At 42.1% G+C, this 18,820-nt stretch overlaps 1 protein-coding gene and 1 non-coding gene across 3 annotated transcripts in view; both read left to right on the forward strand.

Annotated features, from left to right (window-relative positions):
* Positions 1–18,820, forward strand: part of Pde10a (phosphodiesterase 10A) — a 551,502-nt gene that overhangs the window by 223,086 nt on the left and 309,596 nt on the right. For both annotated transcript variants that reach the window (XM_019205466.2, XM_019205465.2), the window contains exon 2: positions 8,704–8,838. In XM_019205466.2, the coding sequence (XP_019061011.1) occupies positions 8,790–8,838 (49 nt within the window). In that variant the 5' untranslated portion in view covers positions 8,704–8,789. The remainder of the gene's footprint in view (positions 1–8,703; positions 8,839–18,820) is intronic.
* Positions 3,311–3,419, forward strand: LOC117286049. Its single transcript, XR_004517187.1, has one exon. It is a non-coding gene; the product is annotated as a U6 spliceosomal RNA (small nuclear RNA).

Consider the following 18,820-nt stretch of genomic DNA (forward strand, 5'->3'; position numbering starts at 1 on the left):
CCAGTGAAGAAGTAGTGAATTGGATTGGAAATGAAATCATTACTTATCAAACACCCAGATCAAATGTTTTTTTATTTATATTTTCACATCTCCAAGTTCAAGAGAAGCAATAAACCCATCAAATCATAAACTCACAGGAAGTTGGTCTGGCCACAGTCAGGAAGTCCACATGCTTTGCTCCCCCTTTCATGCACAGGGGCCCGGTTTTCACTCCAACACAACCACATGGTGCATTTACTTTTGAAGAGGGCAATCTTTCTTTCGCTTCAATCGCTGTCCATTTAACTCTTTAATCCTCTCCATTTGACAAAGGCCTGACACAATACTGTTCTGTATGATGTTCTTAATTTCTAGACTATTTGTAGGTAACTGTTCATGAGCAGTCTCCTGGGATTTCTCTTTGTTAAAAAGTTCTTATTTAACATGACCTCCAAGTCTATGAATGTTGTGGACTTCTTCATTGGACACAATGACCTCCTTAGCCTTTTAGGGGTTGAAACTGAGAGTAGTACTACATATGTGGTCTGGGTATGGTGGACCGGGGCCTCTTTCCATTTCTTGACACTGTGCTTATTCGTGCTAACATTGCATTAGCACTTCTTGAGTCACATCACATCCCATCACTAGCTCACGCTGAACTCAGAACATGTAAAATGCCTACCCATGCCTTTTTCCTTCCAGATTAAGTGTTTATCCAGGTCAGTGAAAGCTTCTATTATGCAAGGGTGTTTCTTAGAACATTAGATTGACTGGTGTTAATTTTAGCCTTTATATATTATTAAAGGCATTCATGTTCAAACCAGAAGTTGGAAAATATCCCACGGGACTTTTTTTTTTTTTTTAAACACATAAGACTTGATCTTTGGAGAATTTCAGATCTATCTCTCATAGTCTTTTCTTCCTCCTCTCCCTCTCCTTTCCTTCTTCCTCTGTCTACTGTCTATTGGATGTCACCACAGTCGTCACACATTAGAACCAGGCTGCTGTGTGGTCTCTGTGTGCACTTTGCCCTTGGGCTGCTCCTGCTCCAAAAGGGAGACTTTTCCTAACTAGAACATTTTTGTTTTGCTTTGCTGCTGCTGCTGCTGCTTCTCTTCTCCTTCTTCCTTTTTCTTTCTCCTTTTCCTTCTTCTTCCTCTCTCGTTTCTCGCCCCCTCCTCTCCTCATGTGTGTTACTAGGAATTGAACCCAGGACCTTTGCATTCAGCTATGCCCCATTATTTTTTAATATTTTTTCTTGAGACAGAGTCTTACTAAGTTGCCTGGGTTGGGGTTCAACTTTCAATCCTCCTCCATCGGACTCCCATACTGACAACTAGGACTTTTCTAAACTAGCCTTGACCCCAATAATGCAGCATGCTGAAATTCAAAAATCTAAAAATCTAAAAATCACAAAAATTAAGATAAAACCATTTTTTAAAAATAAATCATATTTAAATGCTTAGAACAAAATGCAAAAGCATCTTCCCTTTCTTCTCCTTGTTCCTCTGTCTTTTATCCAGAAACTACCACTCCCAGGCCTCTTCCTTCTACTGTTACGTTTATTTTTTTCTAAGTGATATATTGTATCTCTATTTCTTGATGACTACTTTGTTTTTTAAAGAGCATTGACTGAATTTCTCCTGCACACCCTCACCATGTACTCCCACCTTGCATACCCCCATAGACTCAGGGTAGTGTGATCACAATTGTTGGTTAAGGTTACAGTATTTGATTATTTGGTCCACATAAATCTTCCTTGTGCCTGAGCCAAATATGGTACTTGGATTCCATTTTTTTCTCTTCTGTTGTATTTTTGTGTGCTTCATTGATTTAGCTATTTCTAATTATTTCACCACATGCTTCCACAGGTCTTAGAGTTCACAGTACAGTTTCCAGCCACATCCCAAACACATCCTGAAGTCTTTCATCAATTTTCCCCTTCTCCTACACCCTCAACTTTGCTCGCTGCATGTGGTCCACCCCACTATAGACCTGTTGACCCAGGACCCCTACTGCTTTCATCCTGAAAAGTCCTCTTGCTACACCTGGCTTCCATATTTTCCTTCTTTTTGGTTTACTCCTTCATGTTAGCACCTAGTAGCTTTCCACCAAAGAGTACCTGAAAGGTCAACCCTTTGAGGCTGTATAAATTCTTTCTGAGATGTTCTTTCTCTAAGAAATTTTCAACATGTGGAAGATTCCAGGTAGAAAATCACTGCTCACCTGAAATCTTGACTCTTTGCTCCAGCGTCTCCTATCACCTAATAGTGCTTTGGGTAAATAGAGCACTGTTGCTATCCTCCTACCTTCCTTTCTGGGAGCTTTTGAGCCATTTTCTGGATCACTGCTGATAATACATTCTGTAATGGTGTGCTTTGGGGTCAGTGTGCTGCCTCATTGCTTTCAGCATGTGCTAGAGTGTTCACATTCTTTGGTTCTGAGTTATTTTCCTGTACCACTTTTTGATAATTTCTTCCCCTCCGTTGCTTTCTGTTTTGTGCTAAACTAATTCTTAAATTGTCTTATCTTTTCTCTCTTTTTGTGTTTTTGTTCTATTTTCTGGAGGATTTTCAGTTTTATTGTGCAAACTTTATTTATTTTGAAAGTTTCCAGTATTCTGTCTTTAATTTTAAAAAAAGTCATTGTTCTCCATTTGTCCCTTTTAGAGAATATTTTTAAACCAGAAACGCAGTACTCTTTTTTATTCCTTTGACAATGTTATAGTTTTAAGAACTCTTTTTCCCCCCTTGGGCCTTTCTTCCTAGCTCTCTTTTCCTGTTTTATTTTAGCCTCAGTCCCCTGAGTTGGAAGTTCCCTTGATAATGTTGTTTTTCTTTACTGTCTTTCTCCACTTAAGAGTGAGGCAGTATAGCACAAAATGAATTCATTGCAAAGAGGGGTGGGTGCCAGGCATTCTTGCCTGCTGAGCTAACTGTGGAGGGGTTGCCTGGAGAGATGATCATCACCCCAAATTCCATAACTGCCCATCTTTTCCTGGTTTCAGGTCAGCTTATGCAGAAACAGATTTCCTTTCTCTTGCCAGAAGCAGGGTGAGGATGGAAGTTGGTGCCCAGGTGCGGCAAAGCTAGTGAGACGGGGACAGAGGGCGTGGGGACTCCTGACGCGCTGATGGTCACTGTGTTCCTATCCCATGTACAGCTCTGCTTCTACTTTCTATGCATAGTGTCTCTGGGACCAGAGTCTCTCTGGCTTAACTTTTCCCACACATAAACCCTTTATTTATTCTTGAGATAGAAGACAGAATGTTCTAAACCAAATTTACTTCCTATTTTTATGATAATTCATTTCTTTTAAGGATTTTCTTTCAGTGCTTGCTTTATAGATACATTTAATAACAATGGATCCATACAGAAATGATTAGCATCATTCCCCTATACAAGGATGACATACAAATTCATGAAGTTTTCTACATTAAAAAAACTGCACAAAATGGGCCAAAGATCAAAAATAAGAGCTAAAACTACAAAACTTTTAGAAGAAAATATAGGGCAAAAGCTCTATGACCTTGAATTTGGCAATGATTTCTTGAATATGATGCCAAAAGCCTAAGCAACAAAAGAAAGAGTGATAAAGTAGACTTCATTGAAGTTAAATGTACCAAAGAACACAGTGCACAGAATGAAAAAGTAATGGAGAATAAAGAATGGGAGAGAATGCCTGCAAATCATATATCTGAGAAGAGATTATCTTTCAGACTCTGTGAAGAATTCGTACAACTCATCAACACAACAAAAATATAAAAATTAAGAACAATCTGATTAAAAATTGGGTGAAGGACTTGAATAAACATTTCACCAAAGAAGATCTACAAATCCCCAGCATGCTCATGGGAAGATATCCCACATCTCACATCACTGGAGATGTGCAAACCAAAACCACAAGGAGTCATTACTCCACCCACTAGTATGGTTGTAATCAAAACCATCAAAGAAACAAACAAAAGCTAATAAGTGTTGCTGAGGGAGTGTAAAAATTGAAATCCTTGTGCATTGGTGATTAGAATGGAAAATGGTGCCGCTATTCTACAAAATAGGTTGGTAACTTGTCAAAAGATTAAATATACAATTACCATGTGATCCAGAAACTCCACTTACAGATATATGCTCACAAGAAATGAAAGCAGACATGTGAAAAGACATCTGATCACCATGCTTACAACAGTATCATTTACATAGCCAAAAGGCAGAGGAAACTTAAGCATCCATCAATGCATGAATGGACAATTTGGCATCTATATGTACAATAGAATATTATTCTTTCTGTAAAAGGAAGGAAACTCTAACAATGTTACAATGGGGATGAATCCTGAGAACTATATTAAGTAATATAACAGCCACAAGAAGTATGTTGCATGATTTCACTTATAAGTAGCTACAGCATTTATATAGAAAGAAACAGAAGGTAAAGTGGGGCTTTCAAGAGCAGAGGACAAAGGGGGTTTATTGGGGACAGAGTTTTAGTTCTACAAGATGAAGGGACAGATGGTGCTGATAGCTAAACAATGTGACTGTAACTAGTGCCATAGAACCAAACATTTTTAAATGGTTGAATTGGTAGATTTTATGTGATGCATAGTTTACCAAGATTTTTTTAAAGTAATTTTAAAAAACTCCAGATTAGTGACTAAGCAGATCTTGTTTATAGGTATTTCCTTCCACTTGAAAGTACTTAGCCATCTTGAGCACCTGCCCTCTCCATCTTTCTCCATCAGGGTTCTCTGCCCCTCTCCTAAGTACAGAGGAAAAGAACAGCCTTCCACACTTCCCCAGAAGCAAACGCCCTTAATCCTTCAGGGAGAGGTCATCAAGTGTGCGATAGTTCACTTTTTTCAAACAGACTCATCTCCTCTCTATTCTACTGAAAGTGTTCCCAAAAGTCACCAATGAGTCAGCATCTTGGGCTGGTGATGTAGCTCAGCTGTGCCACACCTGCCTGTCAAGTGCAAGGTCCTGAGTTCGATACCTGGTACAAAAAACAAACAAACAAACAAACAAAAAACCAGCATCTTTTCTTTTAGACTCTTAGAAACCTTTTCAGGCCAGCAGGTCCCACAACATCTGCCACCCCTTCCCATGGAACCCACTTTTTAGGGAGTCCTAGTGCCTCAGGTACCTTACTTCCATCCTGAAGCATTCTCTCTGCTTTGTTCTACAGTGTGCATGAGCATGGGTAGAGAAGAGAAGAAAGTACAAAGCAATGTACTGTATGTTTCACAAATCAAGTAAATTGTAGTAATAAAAAATTTGTGGGCCGGGGATTTAGCTCAGTGGTGCTGTCACCTGCCTCAAAAGCACAAGGTCCCAAATTTGATCCCTGGTCAAAGAAAATTTTTTTTTCTTTTTTTAAATTTCAAAGTTTACAATCCAGGGCTCAATATCAAAGAATCAGAATGAACATTTCCTCTTGCAAATGCTCAGGAAGACTCTATGGACTGAACTAGGTTGAGTTTCTGTGGCTCTGGGCCCGGGTACAGGCTGGATCCTGGACCTTCAAGCCTCCTCCGCCCTGCATAAAGGAGCCCAGTCCGAGGCTTCAGCCCTCTGAAGGTCTTTCTGTATGTAGAATAGTCCATCCTCCTTGGTGCTCCTTTGTTCTTAGTGTGATGCTGGCTGTCTGGTCATAGCCTAAAAAGGCCTTTTGAAGGAAACAAGTCTGTGATTGATAATTACCTTGAACTCTCAGTCATGGTGTAGCAATGAGAGGGAAATCTGCCTGTCAGGCACAGCAGACATCAGCTGGGGCGGAAGGAGCAGTAACTTGTGCAATACCATCTTGACGGAGACTCTTCTGGGGTGTGAGGGCCAAGCCCATATTCGACCACAGTGCATAGCCCTAGAGTGAGTAAGTGAGCACCTGCTTTTTGCTAAGAAGGTTTATATTCTTCCTTCCTTTCTGCTCCTTCGTTCCCCTGAGCTGTCACACACTGGAAGAGGCTCAACATGTGTGTCTAATGTGTGTCTGTGTATGTGTGCAAGTGTGCATGTGTAGTTATGCATACATGTGTGCTTGTGTGTGTGTGTGTGTGTGTCCTTTCATCACCTCTACCTGTTCTTTGTTTCATCATTACCTTGGAAACTGCCACTTCTTCACAGGGTCCTCCTTTGGAGGAGTCTGGTCTTTTCTCTGATCCCAACAACAGCATTTCTAGGATCTGCTGAATGGTCATTTTTGGGAAAAATACCTAAAAATCAACATTGGCTCAAATTTTCGTGTTTCTCGTTTGATGCCCACGCAGCTTCTGCTGGAGGATTTCTGACAGGCAGTGTGTAGCTCTAGGACAGATGTTTTCAACCTGACTCCATCTGCGCAGGCCAGCAGGTCCCACAACATCTGCCACCCCTTCCCATGGAACCCATCTTCTAGGGAGTCCTAGTGCCTCTGATACCTCACTTCCATCCTGGAGGATTCTCTTTGCTTTGTCCTACAGTGTGCATGAGAGTGCATAGAGACATTTTAAAACCCCTAGTTTTCATCTGTACAAAACCTCAATGGCTTATCGCAGAAATGCTTACAATCCATCCTCCCTCAGCCTTGGCAGCTGCCCAGTGTGACTCACAGCCCAGTCCCAGTAGGCACAGAAACCCAGCACACATGACAGCAGCAATGAGCCCCACCTGGACAAGGAGGCGCATTTGCTCTGCCTCAGCCACCAGGTGGGCCGGGGCTCTGCCAAGGATACATCCATCTGCCCCATCCCGCCGAGGGCTCTGAACTCATACCAGGTCTGCTTGCTCAAGAAGGCTCTGCAGAAGAGGCAGGAGAATGGACAACCAGGGTTCCATTCACCAAGTTGCTAGGCACAATGCACCCCAAACAACAGGTTCATGAGCCTGAACTTCAGTCCTTGACCCAATTCAGGTTCCATCCTCAAGAGAGTTCCCAGAACCTGTCCCCAGGGTGTGCCTGCTTCCTGGGGGGGCTTTGCCTGCCTCCTCCAAAGCACCCAGTGTTGAGCCATACATGTATTTCTCTCTGCTATTTACATGGTTGGATTTCGGTTATGGTTAAACCCCACTGTAGATAGGTCTTTTAGATAAAGGTACTACTGGATTATCCTGAAACATGAAATAACTATGAAGCTCAGAGACATGGGGCTGGAGGCTTGGGGGTTGGAATGGCAAACATGTGCCTCTCCTGCTCCTTCCACCAAGGGTGGATGTGGCTAACACATGTGCCCTATTCCGCAGAATAAGATTCCATAAAATAGGAAATACTGTGTACCTTGATTTTAAATTTAAAGCCTATAAAGTGGCATGTCCAGTGCTGCCTAGGAGCTGTTGAAACCAGATCAGTGTGGCCGGTATCCGACTCAGCCTGTGTTTCATTCTGTTTCTAAGTACTGGACATATGGTCCATGATGTGTCATAGCCAGCATTTATCCCAGCAGTCTGTTATGTGCAATCAATGTAGCTCTTATGCCTCAATAAAGCAGTCCCAAAATATTTTTGTGAGATCAAGGGATACATTTTAATCTACAACATAATATTACGTATCAAGTCTCCTCTGGTGAATAAAGCATTCAAAAATCTGTGCATGGGTCTTTAAAACTGTTCATAATGGGTTTTCATTTGATTTTTCACTGCACACTTCTATGACGTCAGTTTTTTCCTGTTACTTGACATGCAAAACATAATAATGAGAGTACTAAGACCCACAAACTGCTTATAGTCACAGTGTTAGCAAAGTCAAGTCCCCACCCACCTCCCAGGGGAAGAACTGGACTCTGCACTTAATAAGCACTGATATTTGAGTTGTTCCCTCCATTGAACTCTGTCACTAAGTCTCTTCATCCTGTCCCTTGTGCCAATGCACAGGGCTGGCACCTCTGACCTTGTGCATTTCAGTAACCCTTCAAAGCAAGCAGATTTCCACAGCAAGATCCACGTGTTCCCTCTCCACTGTTTGCATTAGACAAAGGGATCATTGTGGGACATACAATTTTGATATTCCAAATACTAAACATTTCTGCGGTGCAACATGGATGAGGATGTGTCCAGTAATTGTCACGCCAGGATGTGACTAAAATGGACTGACACTCCTGTATTCCATTGTTCATCCTGAAGAATTTCACAGGAAGTTGCTAAAAAAGCAGCAGGAATCACCCTTCTGCAAAGATGCTTTTAAAATGATCTGACGGTCCAACAAGTAACTGTAACTGCTGGGCTGTCCTCAGAGGTGTACACCCGAGCTGAACCCAGTGTTGTAGGGTCATCAGGCTCCCTCAGCCTGGCCGTGCACCTTCACACTCCTCGTGTCACCGACCCACTCTGAGTTGCACACCATTCTGACTGTTTGGGTCCCTCTGGCGGCTCTAGAGGGTGCCGGCTAAAAGGAAATTCCTGAGAGAACCCCCTCAAGGGAAGTGGAATCTGGCTCCAACATTCAGCCAGGTGGAAGGCCTCAAGGCTGATATTTTAGTGAAGCCCTGAAGCTGTCAGTGGAGCTGTGTGCACGTGTGTGTGTGTGTGTGTGTGTGGCGGGTTGGGAGGTGGGCATTCTCATATCTGAGTTATCCTGTGTTACACTAACTACCGTGATGACAAGGAGCCCCAGTGGAGGGGAATGGGAACCCTGCCACACTACCCACACCTCTGTGGATGGGCTGCCCAGACTGGGCATCTCCAGGGAGACTCCCCTCCCAATTTCATGGCACCTCTCAGTAATGAGCACTGTTAACACCATCATTGTTGTTCTTTCCAGCCAGCTGCCTGCCCTTCACCCTCAAAAGTGGGAGCAAAGGATCTGCTTTGCTGGCACTGCGGAGCAGGACAGACAGCCGGGAGCAGATGAGCAATGACCCTGCAGAAGGCACCCTGGGCTCCTGCAATGCAATAGGTACTATGGAATCTGTGACGACGTCCATACCCAGGACCATGCCTGCCTTTCCCTGCATGCTCTGTCATTCTCACATAGTGACAAAGTAGCCGAAAGAACTGCTACAATTAGGAGGGACTTGGTAATTGCCTCAGTTAGAACTGGGCCCAGGCATAGAAAAGTGGCCTTCTGAGAGTTTTCTGAAGCATCTTGTGTGATTTCTTTTCTCTTTCATTTTCTGAAGTAAGAGCAGTTACCTTCTGGGTAAATGTAACTGTCAAATTAGTAACTTAATATGACAAGGAGGAATAACTTCCTCACTCACTAACAAGCAAGGGCATATTTCAATGTGAAAATAATTTGTATTATTTTCATTTGATGGCTGCTCCTGCTAAACTAAGTATTGAGCTAAGATTTCCTGATTTCTTTAAAAGTGTTCATGAAGTAGGATTATTAGAACCTGGGAAGTCAAGTTCCTAGAACTCAAAACAGGTGTTTCTGTTTCTAAGGTAGAGAAGGAATGACCATCTTCAAAAGTAATCTGTGTGTGCATGTGCGTTTGCGTGTGTGCCCACACACTTAGCTGTGTGTATAACTGGAAAACACCTATAGCTTCTTATGTCTTTATACGGATTCATAGAAGTCAGGACTTGACCCATGAGCAAGGAAGACTGTTCTGCTGGGAGTGCTGCCCCCAGGGTCCTGTTCGTTCATCCTCCTGTAAGTGTATGGAGCCCTAAAATGTGTTGGGTGTTCTAGAACTCTAAAATGGACCAAGAAGTCCCTGTTCATGTCCCTTTGGGACATGTGGGAGCTAACAGCAAGGGAGCAAACAGTGCTGTGATTCAGAGACATGAAGAAAACTAAGCACGAATGGAGCATGAATGAGCAAGGGTCAAGGGTGAAGAGAGGAGAGCAGCCCTTAAGGTCCTGCTGGAAAGGTGACTGAACCGGGGACAGGAGCACAGGATAAGAAGACCTGGGAAGATAAGATCAGGTGTTAAGGAGCTGAGGTGGCCAAAATACAGCACTAGCAGGAGGAGAGGCAGGGAGGTCACAGGCATGGGAGGATCAAGGTCCTGTCTTCTTTGTAGACCATGGGCTTAGGTCTTCAAGTGTTTGGAAAACATATGTAAATTTGAAGTTGGACATTTTAGTTTGGTCACAGAAGGTGCATGGCCTCTTAGGTATCCAACCAGAAGGCAAGAAGTCTGCAGTGAAATATGAAATTCTGCCTTTAGGAGCTGAAGGCATAAACGTAGGCCCCCGAGACGATCCATGGCCTGGAACTCATGTGTTGATTTATTTCCCCAGAGAGAGCCGGTCAGTAAGCAGTTGAGAAGTAAGTACTGAGTGCCAGTAGAACTCCGGGACTCAGGACTGGAGATCCCAACCAGGAAAGACTAGGATAGAGGAGGGAGGCTGGTGTGGACCCCCATGCCCAGAAGGGGAAGCATTCAAGGAGAACGTTAGTGATACTGATGCATGCTGTCAGGAACTTCCGGTAGGAAATGGTGATACAAAAACCTTGGTGATCTGGACCAGACTGTTCAGTGCAGGGGCATGAGTGGGAGGAGGGCCACAACACGTACAGCTAACTCTTGCAACGAGTTTTGTTTTACAGTAGAAAAACGTGAGATAAGAGTCAGCAGAAACGCTGGCAAACAAAAGGGTATTCATTTGTTTGTTTGTCGGAACAGTTTCACTATGTAGTCAAGGCTTGTCTTAAACTCATGATCATCTTGTTGGATGTTTTGTTTTGTTTTCTGCTTTTTTGATTTTTGTTTTTCCAGTAGTGAGGATTGACAGCCTTTTCACTGAGCTGCATCCCCAGCCATAAAAAAAAAATTTTTTTTTAATTTTGAAATGGGGTCTTTTTGTGTTTTCCCAGGCTGTACAGGAACTTGTGATCCTCCTGTCTCAGCCTCCCAGAGTGTTAAGATTACAAGTCTGTCCAGAAAGAACAGCAGGAGCACAAGAGGATGGTCTAACAGCATGGGGGAGACTTTCTCTTATCTATAGAAAAATCAAGAGCAAAATCACTTTGTTTTCAGCCTCGATCACAAGGCAGCTCATCCTGGATTCAAGACCCCTTAGTGGAAGGAAACTCAGGAAGCTACAAACACACATGATCAGGTCAGGCACACTCTCATGCAAATGCTTCAGCTTCAATGCCAGTGCAGAGACCAATGAAAATGTCCTGACGTGACTGTGTAGACACCTGTGATCTGTGGCAATTGTAACTCAAGTTTAAATTAATTGAAACTCTCTAAAATTAAAAATGCTGTTTTGTCTGTCGCATAGTCCCACTTCAGGTGTGCCAGAAAGGCTACATCTACCCTCACAGAAACTTCTAGCATGTAGGGGTAGTAGAGGCTCAGTATGGGAGGAGTGCTGGATCCCCTGAAAAGAGACTGCTCAGGGGGGAATGGAGCAGAATTCAGTGAAGCCACAAGATCATAGATTTGAGGAATTCGGAAGCACCCAAACCAGGCGGTGCCTCTGAGGACTTCAAAGGTGACCTCTATTCATCTACATGGAGGACTACTCACCAGAGTCAAAAAGAAGAAGCGATTGAAACAGTAAAAATGTAGTAAAGACAACCCAGAAATTAAATTTCAAATTTTTCTTTGTGATTCAGTCCCTTGCAACTCCAAACACAATTCTCTTGGAATGGAGACATATTTTTAAATCACAAAAGGGCTACCATTCCCCACTCACAGCATCCTGGGAGTGAGGACAGAGCTCTGTTTTTTGCCAGCCCCTGAAGGGCTGTCTCGGGGTTCCCTATCCCTGTATGAGCTCCAAGCAGAGCCCTAAACAGAGTACCATCACTCCTGGGCCCCCCAGGGTTCTGGCAGAGGAGAGCTGCAAGCGGCCCCATTTCAGGTAGGACAGGACAGGACTATGGGAGGCCTGGAGGGAAGAGGGATCAGCTGCAGCAGCACAGAACAACCCAGACCAAAACAACATCTGTTTTGGGGGAAATATCTCCTCTACTTAAACAACTGGCTTAAAAACCAAACTTCTGGATCACAGCATTTGTATGCTAATATCTCTAGGCCATGAGATTTCAAAGGCAAAAGTAAATTTTAATCATTTCTTAATTAAAATTATTTCTTTCATAACATAGGACCATGCCTTGTTTTATGCAATGAAATTCTGATAAAAATGGCTCTGGGGTTAAGTCTAAGACTCACACTTCATCTCTCATAAACTCTTTTGGAAAATCTGGTTTTCTGTAAGTGAAAAACTTATAAATCTGTTACTCATAAATCTTTTTCTCCCTAAGGACTGGATGGTGACTAAAGTAAGATTTAGTATTTCCTAATGTTGGTACCCAAGAAACTTTTCACCAAGTAATGAGAATTAATTATCCTCCTGGTTTTCCCTTCTTGTCCTGACTACTTGGAAGCTCCTAGCAAAATCAGTCATTGTGATTTTAATAGGGAGACAGTGTTAACCTTGTGGCAGAGAATCGCAAGATGTGGAGAAAGAGATAAGGACTGGGACTCTGGCTCAACGCTGTCCTCAGCTTTACAGGATCAGAACCTACACTTTATCAGCTAACTACGTTATTTACATTTACTGCTGCCTTACGTATTCATCAGAACACCAATTTATGGTTTATAACAGTGATAATCCCTTTCTGTCAACCAGGGTGTTCCTGTCCGTGATCCACAGAAACCTTCCTCCTGCCATCGAGATATCTAGGAAGCCAAAGGTGTAATCGGAAGCTTGCTTAGACAAATAGGGAAAAGATATATCTTGAAGGATATTTCATCTCTACCACGGTACTATCATTGAAGTTTTCTTGTTGCCCAGTTGAAAAACCTTTCTAGCGACTTGCTCCACCCTCCAGTCTACCCCCCGCCCCCCGCCCAAGCAGACCCAAACAGAACTGACCCAAGCATTTCAGAAGCCAGTCTGGCCACACGGAGCTACCACTGTCCATGCTCCTGGAAAGTCTTGCTACCTCTGCAGAACAAACTTGCTTTCCTCCACATTCTGCAGGAGCATGTCACAATTGCCTTTGGGCCACTAACAACAGGACTATTGTTGGTTAGAATTTGGATAAACCTACTTTTACCTCTTGTCTCCACCTGTGTTAGTACTGTAGGCAATCTCAGTTCTTTTTAGAGGGAGAGGAAATTTTACATTCTAATACAAATAAGTAAAATCCCAATGATTGCTTTATTTTCTTCTCAGTATTCAGATAATTGTAATCTTTTTAAAGTTATTGACTTTTAAAAATTAGGCCTCATGTTTTGCTTTTTATAAAAATAATCTATCACCTGAATTATGATCATCTTTTTCACATAGTTTTTAATTAGGGCATATTTGTTATACAAATTAATGGTTTCATTTTGGCAGATTCCTGTATACACCTACCACATTTTGATCATTTTCACCCCTCTCAATAGCCATCTTATATATCAAAAAAATTACACCTGAAAGTTATGTATAATTATCTTCCAGTGAAAGTTCTACTTATTGTCAAGTACATTTCACATAGCACAATTCTGTTACAATAGATTATTTGGGCAATAACATGGGATTTGTCTTACTGCTCCAATGTGTATGTCTTGAACTATTCTGCATTTAGCACAAAATTAGATGCTATGGGAAACACGATGAAGTGAAAAGTCAATGTCTCCAGTTTAAAAGGTTTTGTCTTAGAAAGGTTGGTTCTCTGGGTACCACCTCAGGGTCTGTGTGTGGGACTGGCATCTGCATAGTTAACAGTTTGCTCCACATTTGGGAGATTGCTCCCAGTTCTTAGCAATAAATAATCTAGCTAGCTATTCTCAGGCGGGGTGATTTCTACGTGCTCAAATCTTACCTGTCTTGGGACAGAGATCCAAACTCCAGAAAACAGCTTCACTAAACTTTGCCCTGATCAAGCCACCCATTCTCCATCTGGTCACCCAGTGTCTTCTGGTGCCTGTGCGGTGCTGGGTGATGGTGGCATGGTGGGAAGCACCTGCTGTAGGACAAGGCTAGTGCTTCGGGCTGTCACATATGAGAATGGAAGGTCTTCCTCAAGGAGGGGATGGCCTTCAAAAGATCACAACAAGCAAGCAGTTCAAGCAGTAGGGGCAGAAGGGGATTGGACAGGAAAATGAAGGAAAGCCCAATGGATACCATGATCATCCATCTGGCCGTGGACTGTATCTGTTGGGGTAGAATTAATGTTTTAAAATACGCCTTTTTTCCCTCTGTGACTCTAAAGCATAAAAATATCAAGTACATAGCAAGAAAGATGATTTTTGTTGATCTCTTTGGTTTTGCTTTTCTTACTCTTTTCATATAGATCCACAGACATTTCCTGTGCATAAGACCTAATCAACAGGATTTTTTTTCCTTTTTGCTGTTGAGGAAATCTTATTACTTTTTATTTTCCTCTTCATAGTCATCAGCCATTACTCTTGGTGTATGCACAAGTGTGATGGAAGGAACTGATGTGCCTCAGAGGGGTTCTAGTGGTGACAAGCAGAATAGTATATGTAGGTTCTGTGTGAAGTGTTCCGGGAAGATATTCCATTCAGAGAAACCACATCATTGTTCCTCCTGTGACAATATACTCTGCCTTGATGGAGTGGGCGAGGGTGTCCTGGCTGGTTCCGCCTTGGCATGGGCAAGCCCTGTGTGCTTCCCAAATCTTTCTCTCAACCACCCACCCACTCTCTCTTCGAAGGAGCACAATTGGGTCCTTCCAAAGCTGTTCCACTGTGTGAGTCTGCTCATCTGGCTGTGGAGACTGTGCAAGGACTGCAGCCAACACCACCCACAGTTTGTTCTGGCCCCAAGCCAGCGGACACAAGCCAGTTCTCTATGAACACAGACTCTCTCTGTCACAGTATGACATGCTGTTGAATGTGACGCTGCAGCTGGGTTTACTCCTCCTCAGTGAGCTTGTGAATATGTTTGGGTGAGTGCACAGCAGCCCTGGAACATGTGGAGAAAGACAATGCTAAAAGCTATGTTATCTGTGATATGAGGACTCCTGAGACTCTCACATTCATTCATTTTGCTGATATGATTTTGTAACTTGAAAAGTCGCACCCTTGCTGTGGTGACACCAATCCCTAACATTCCCTTTTAGGGAATCTCAAGGGATTCAAAGACAAGGAGGGTTCTCATCCCCACACGTTCCCCAGCCAGGGGGTCCAGTAAGAAGTGCAGCAAGAGGCAGAGACAGGATGGAGATAGGAAGACAGGAGGTCCCAGAAAGTTCTGGTCAGATAAGGGATTATCAAAATACATGGTGAGGGTTAAAAATTTATTTAAGTAAAAGACGCAGTGCCACTAATCCCGCTCAAAATACTTCCACTTGCTTTGAACACACTTATCTCATCAGCCTTGCCACTTTCCAAAGCAGTTCTGGAAGTCTTTGTTCTTATATTTATAAGATATGATAAAAAATAGCTATTGCTGCTGCCTAGGAAAAGCAGGCAACATACAAACATTACCGTGTACCTTTATTCCTCTTATTCACCAGATCTGGCACCATGTGATCTCTGTCTCTTCTCCAGTCAAAATTATCCTGAAAGATAAATGTCTTGAGTCGGTTCAGGGCATTGAGGCAGCCATGGCAGCCCAAGTAATGACATTCATGAAAGGGGACTTCCAGAACTGCTGCAAGAAGGGGCAAGAATGATGAGATAAATGTGTTCAAAGCAAGTGGGGTATTTTGAAAAGGATTAATGACAATGTATCTTTTACTGTAATAAATGTTTTTAACTCAAATATTCACCATATATTTCAATCACACCTTGTACTTTATTTCTTTGGGCCCATGGCCAATGTTTATAAAGCCAAGCATTGTGGCATGATCTTTGGACGAAATTAGCAAATTAAACAGTTTCTCAACACTGGAATGTGTGGAATTTTTTAGTCCATGTTCTTAAATGAGGGTATCAGATCCATCTTCGTGCTTTTCTCACTTTACGTCTGAGATGACTTTTGAACTCATTTTTAAAGCTTTGAGCCAATTTGCCACCTCCGCAGTGGGTGGAGAAATGCGTTAGAAGCAAGTGTGAGTGACAAGGGCCGCCCAGTTGTCTTATCTGTGTTACTCACAAACCCTCGAACACCTTTAAAACCTGGTGAGATGACATGCCTGCTTTTGTCCCATCGCCTACACTAAAGGGACAGGTGGGAGCTAAAGCCACAACTGCACAGACGTGAGATGCTTCTGCTTAGGAAGGGATTATGTCTATTCTAGAACTCACCCCAGGTGAAAGACAAGATGACACAAAGCCTGAGTTCTGCTATTAGACTGAATCGCTGCCATTTTGTCTAATTAAAAATAATTATAAGCAAAGTTACAAATGAACTCGAGAACCTACTCTGAGAGCCCAGAATAGTCTGCATGTCTCCACAGTGAGCTGTTCTTAGACTAAGTGAAATCTTTGTGCTTCACCTCTGAGAGATGCTAAATGATTTTTAGGAAAACAGATTTAAATTTGCATGGGCTAGCAAGGACAGTGGAAACGCAACACATTCAGGTTACCAAAGCTCATGGGTATGGGGTCAGTACTGTCCTTCCCTCAGCCGGGCTGGCCCCGAGAATCCTATGTCCTGTGTGAAGAGCATCAGATCCATATGTGGCTTGGTTCCCATGTGGAAAAGACAGGAGAGACCAGCACTGCAGCAAGGGGAGCCTGGGAGACCTGCTCCCTTGCTGTGTCAAAGTGGACCACAGACCTTCTGGCTCTTCTTCTGGCTTCTTTGAGCCTCACATGCTTCAGTTTATGGTCCCACAGTTTAGTGTGCCTACTGTTATCATGTTCACACTGCAAATCGATCTTACAGTCACTCCTCCTTGCTTAGAGAGATTTCTCCTGTGCTAAAGTCCCTCTCTGTCATGGCTAGTGTATACTTGTGTCCCCTGAAAAAGTAGCATTGACACCATGCAGCTTCTGGCTGAGTGAATGTTGCCGGCTCAAGTATCAGATTAGAATCAAGCCCTTACTATGCAGGGGAGGGCATGAGACATGCTCTACAGCGAGGAGCCCACTGATATCAGCAAGCACAGAACCCGATCTGGGTTCACTGAGCTAGGAGTGGTCTTTGTTGGAAAGATACTGAGAAAGGGCTGAATTTAGAAAATTATGCTTCAAAATGTGCTTGTTCTTTGCCCTGTGTGTTTTTCCTCTGCAGTTCACTGCATCTGGAGTTTATCCGTCTTGAGGTTAAATCCTCTGCAGTCTCAGGGTGAGCTCTGAAGTCAGTGACCAGGCCTGAAGCCGTTCATACTTTCAGGGCACCAACACTGTTTTCAGGGAAAATACAAATATAAGCAAATTCAAATTTAGCTAAACTGGCCCTGAGCACCCTCCTGGCCTCCTGTAAGGCCGGTGTGCAGAATGCTTCATGGGCCTCACTCTCCATCTCCCTTACGTCCCCATAGGACTCCTCTACCCGAGGGATTCCTTTCACCCCTGCTTCCCTAGCTGGCCTTCTTCAGTGGTGATCTCAAGTCTGTGGGCCCTGCCCTGACTAATGCTCCAAACTCAAACACACGTGCACACATACACAGACATGAGCACATGCAACAGACAACTTTGCGATGCCAGAGTATATTATTCTTACATTTCTTGCTGTCTTAAAAAGTGACGTAGCCCTCCTTTACCAGATGATTGCTTTCCCAGCGCCAGAGGCCACCTCACTCACTGCTATATCCCCAGAACCTAGCCCAGTGTCAGGTCATGCTAGAAATTTAATAAAACAGTTGTCCTCAAATCAAAGAAAATGGCCTAGTCCAAGCTTATAGTCCTGGCTTCTTTCATTTACTATGCTATTAGTAAGGTTTTCATGTTGGAGCACATATAAAAACTTTTTTCTTTTTAGAGCCAATTAATATTCTATTGTTATGAATAGTTTTTCTCTCCATCTAGGGATGGATGTTTGTGTTATTTCTGTCGTCTTTTGACTACTATGATAAATGCTGCTATAAAATTTATGTACCATTTTTTCCTCCCTGATTTGTTTCTATTGTTTCTCTATTTTATGCTTTCATTCATTTCTGCTTTAATGTATAATTTTCTTTTTCTGCTTGCTTTTAGCTTAGTTTGCTCTGTTTTTTTTTCAATTGTCTTAAATTGAAAAGTTAGGTAATTGAATCAAGATCTTCCTTTTTTAAATAATCTTAGACATTTACAGGTATGAGTCTTCCTAAGCACTTCTTTAACTTTGCCTCATAAATGTTGGCATGCTGTGTCTTCATTTTCATTTATTTCAAAGAATTTTCAAATTTCCCTTTTGATTATTGACTCATGAGATGTTTAAGGGTATGTTGTTTAAATTTCACATAGTTGTTGGCTTTCCATATTTCTCCATTACTGATTCTTAATTTCTCTGATTGTGGCTGAAGAAAATATTTTATATTTTATCTTTCTAAAATTTTTCAGCTTTATTTTATCGTATGATCTGTCCTGGAGAATGTTTCACATGCTCTTGAGAAATACATATGTTAGAGGTGGAGCATTCCATATATGTCTGTTAGGACTAGTTAGTTCTACTTTTCTAGTTGATATTCTGTCTTGTTTTTCTATTCATTATTGAAATTGGGATAGTGAAGTATACAGATATTATTGAATTGCCCATTTTCTTTTCAGATTTTGTTTCCTGTGATTTGGTGCTCTATTGTTAGTGTACATATCTTTGTATTTCTTGTATCTTCTTCATGGATTGATATCTTAATCATTATAAAATGTTCCTCTTTATTTCTTTTATAAACTTTTGATTTTAATGCAATACAATTAGATATTAAATATATATAAAATACTCTTAAAATATAACAAAATAATAATGAGTAAAAATAGTTAATATTCTGTGTATCATGATCTTATAAGAATGGCCAAAATGTTGCTTGGAGTATGTCACAAATAACAAAAATACTCTGCCTTACAAAGAAGAAACAATCAAATCAAAGAACAAAACTTTCTTTTCAATGAATAAATGAAACTAGTAGTATATACGGAAAAAATAGCATTTA

This window comes from Fukomys damarensis, unplaced genomic scaffold, assembly GCF_012274545.1.
Source record: "Fukomys damarensis isolate Sample0158 unplaced genomic scaffold, DMR_v1.0_HiC HiC_scaffold_14, whole genome shotgun sequence".
Taxonomy (NCBI): domain Eukaryota; kingdom Metazoa; phylum Chordata; class Mammalia; order Rodentia; family Bathyergidae; genus Fukomys; species Fukomys damarensis.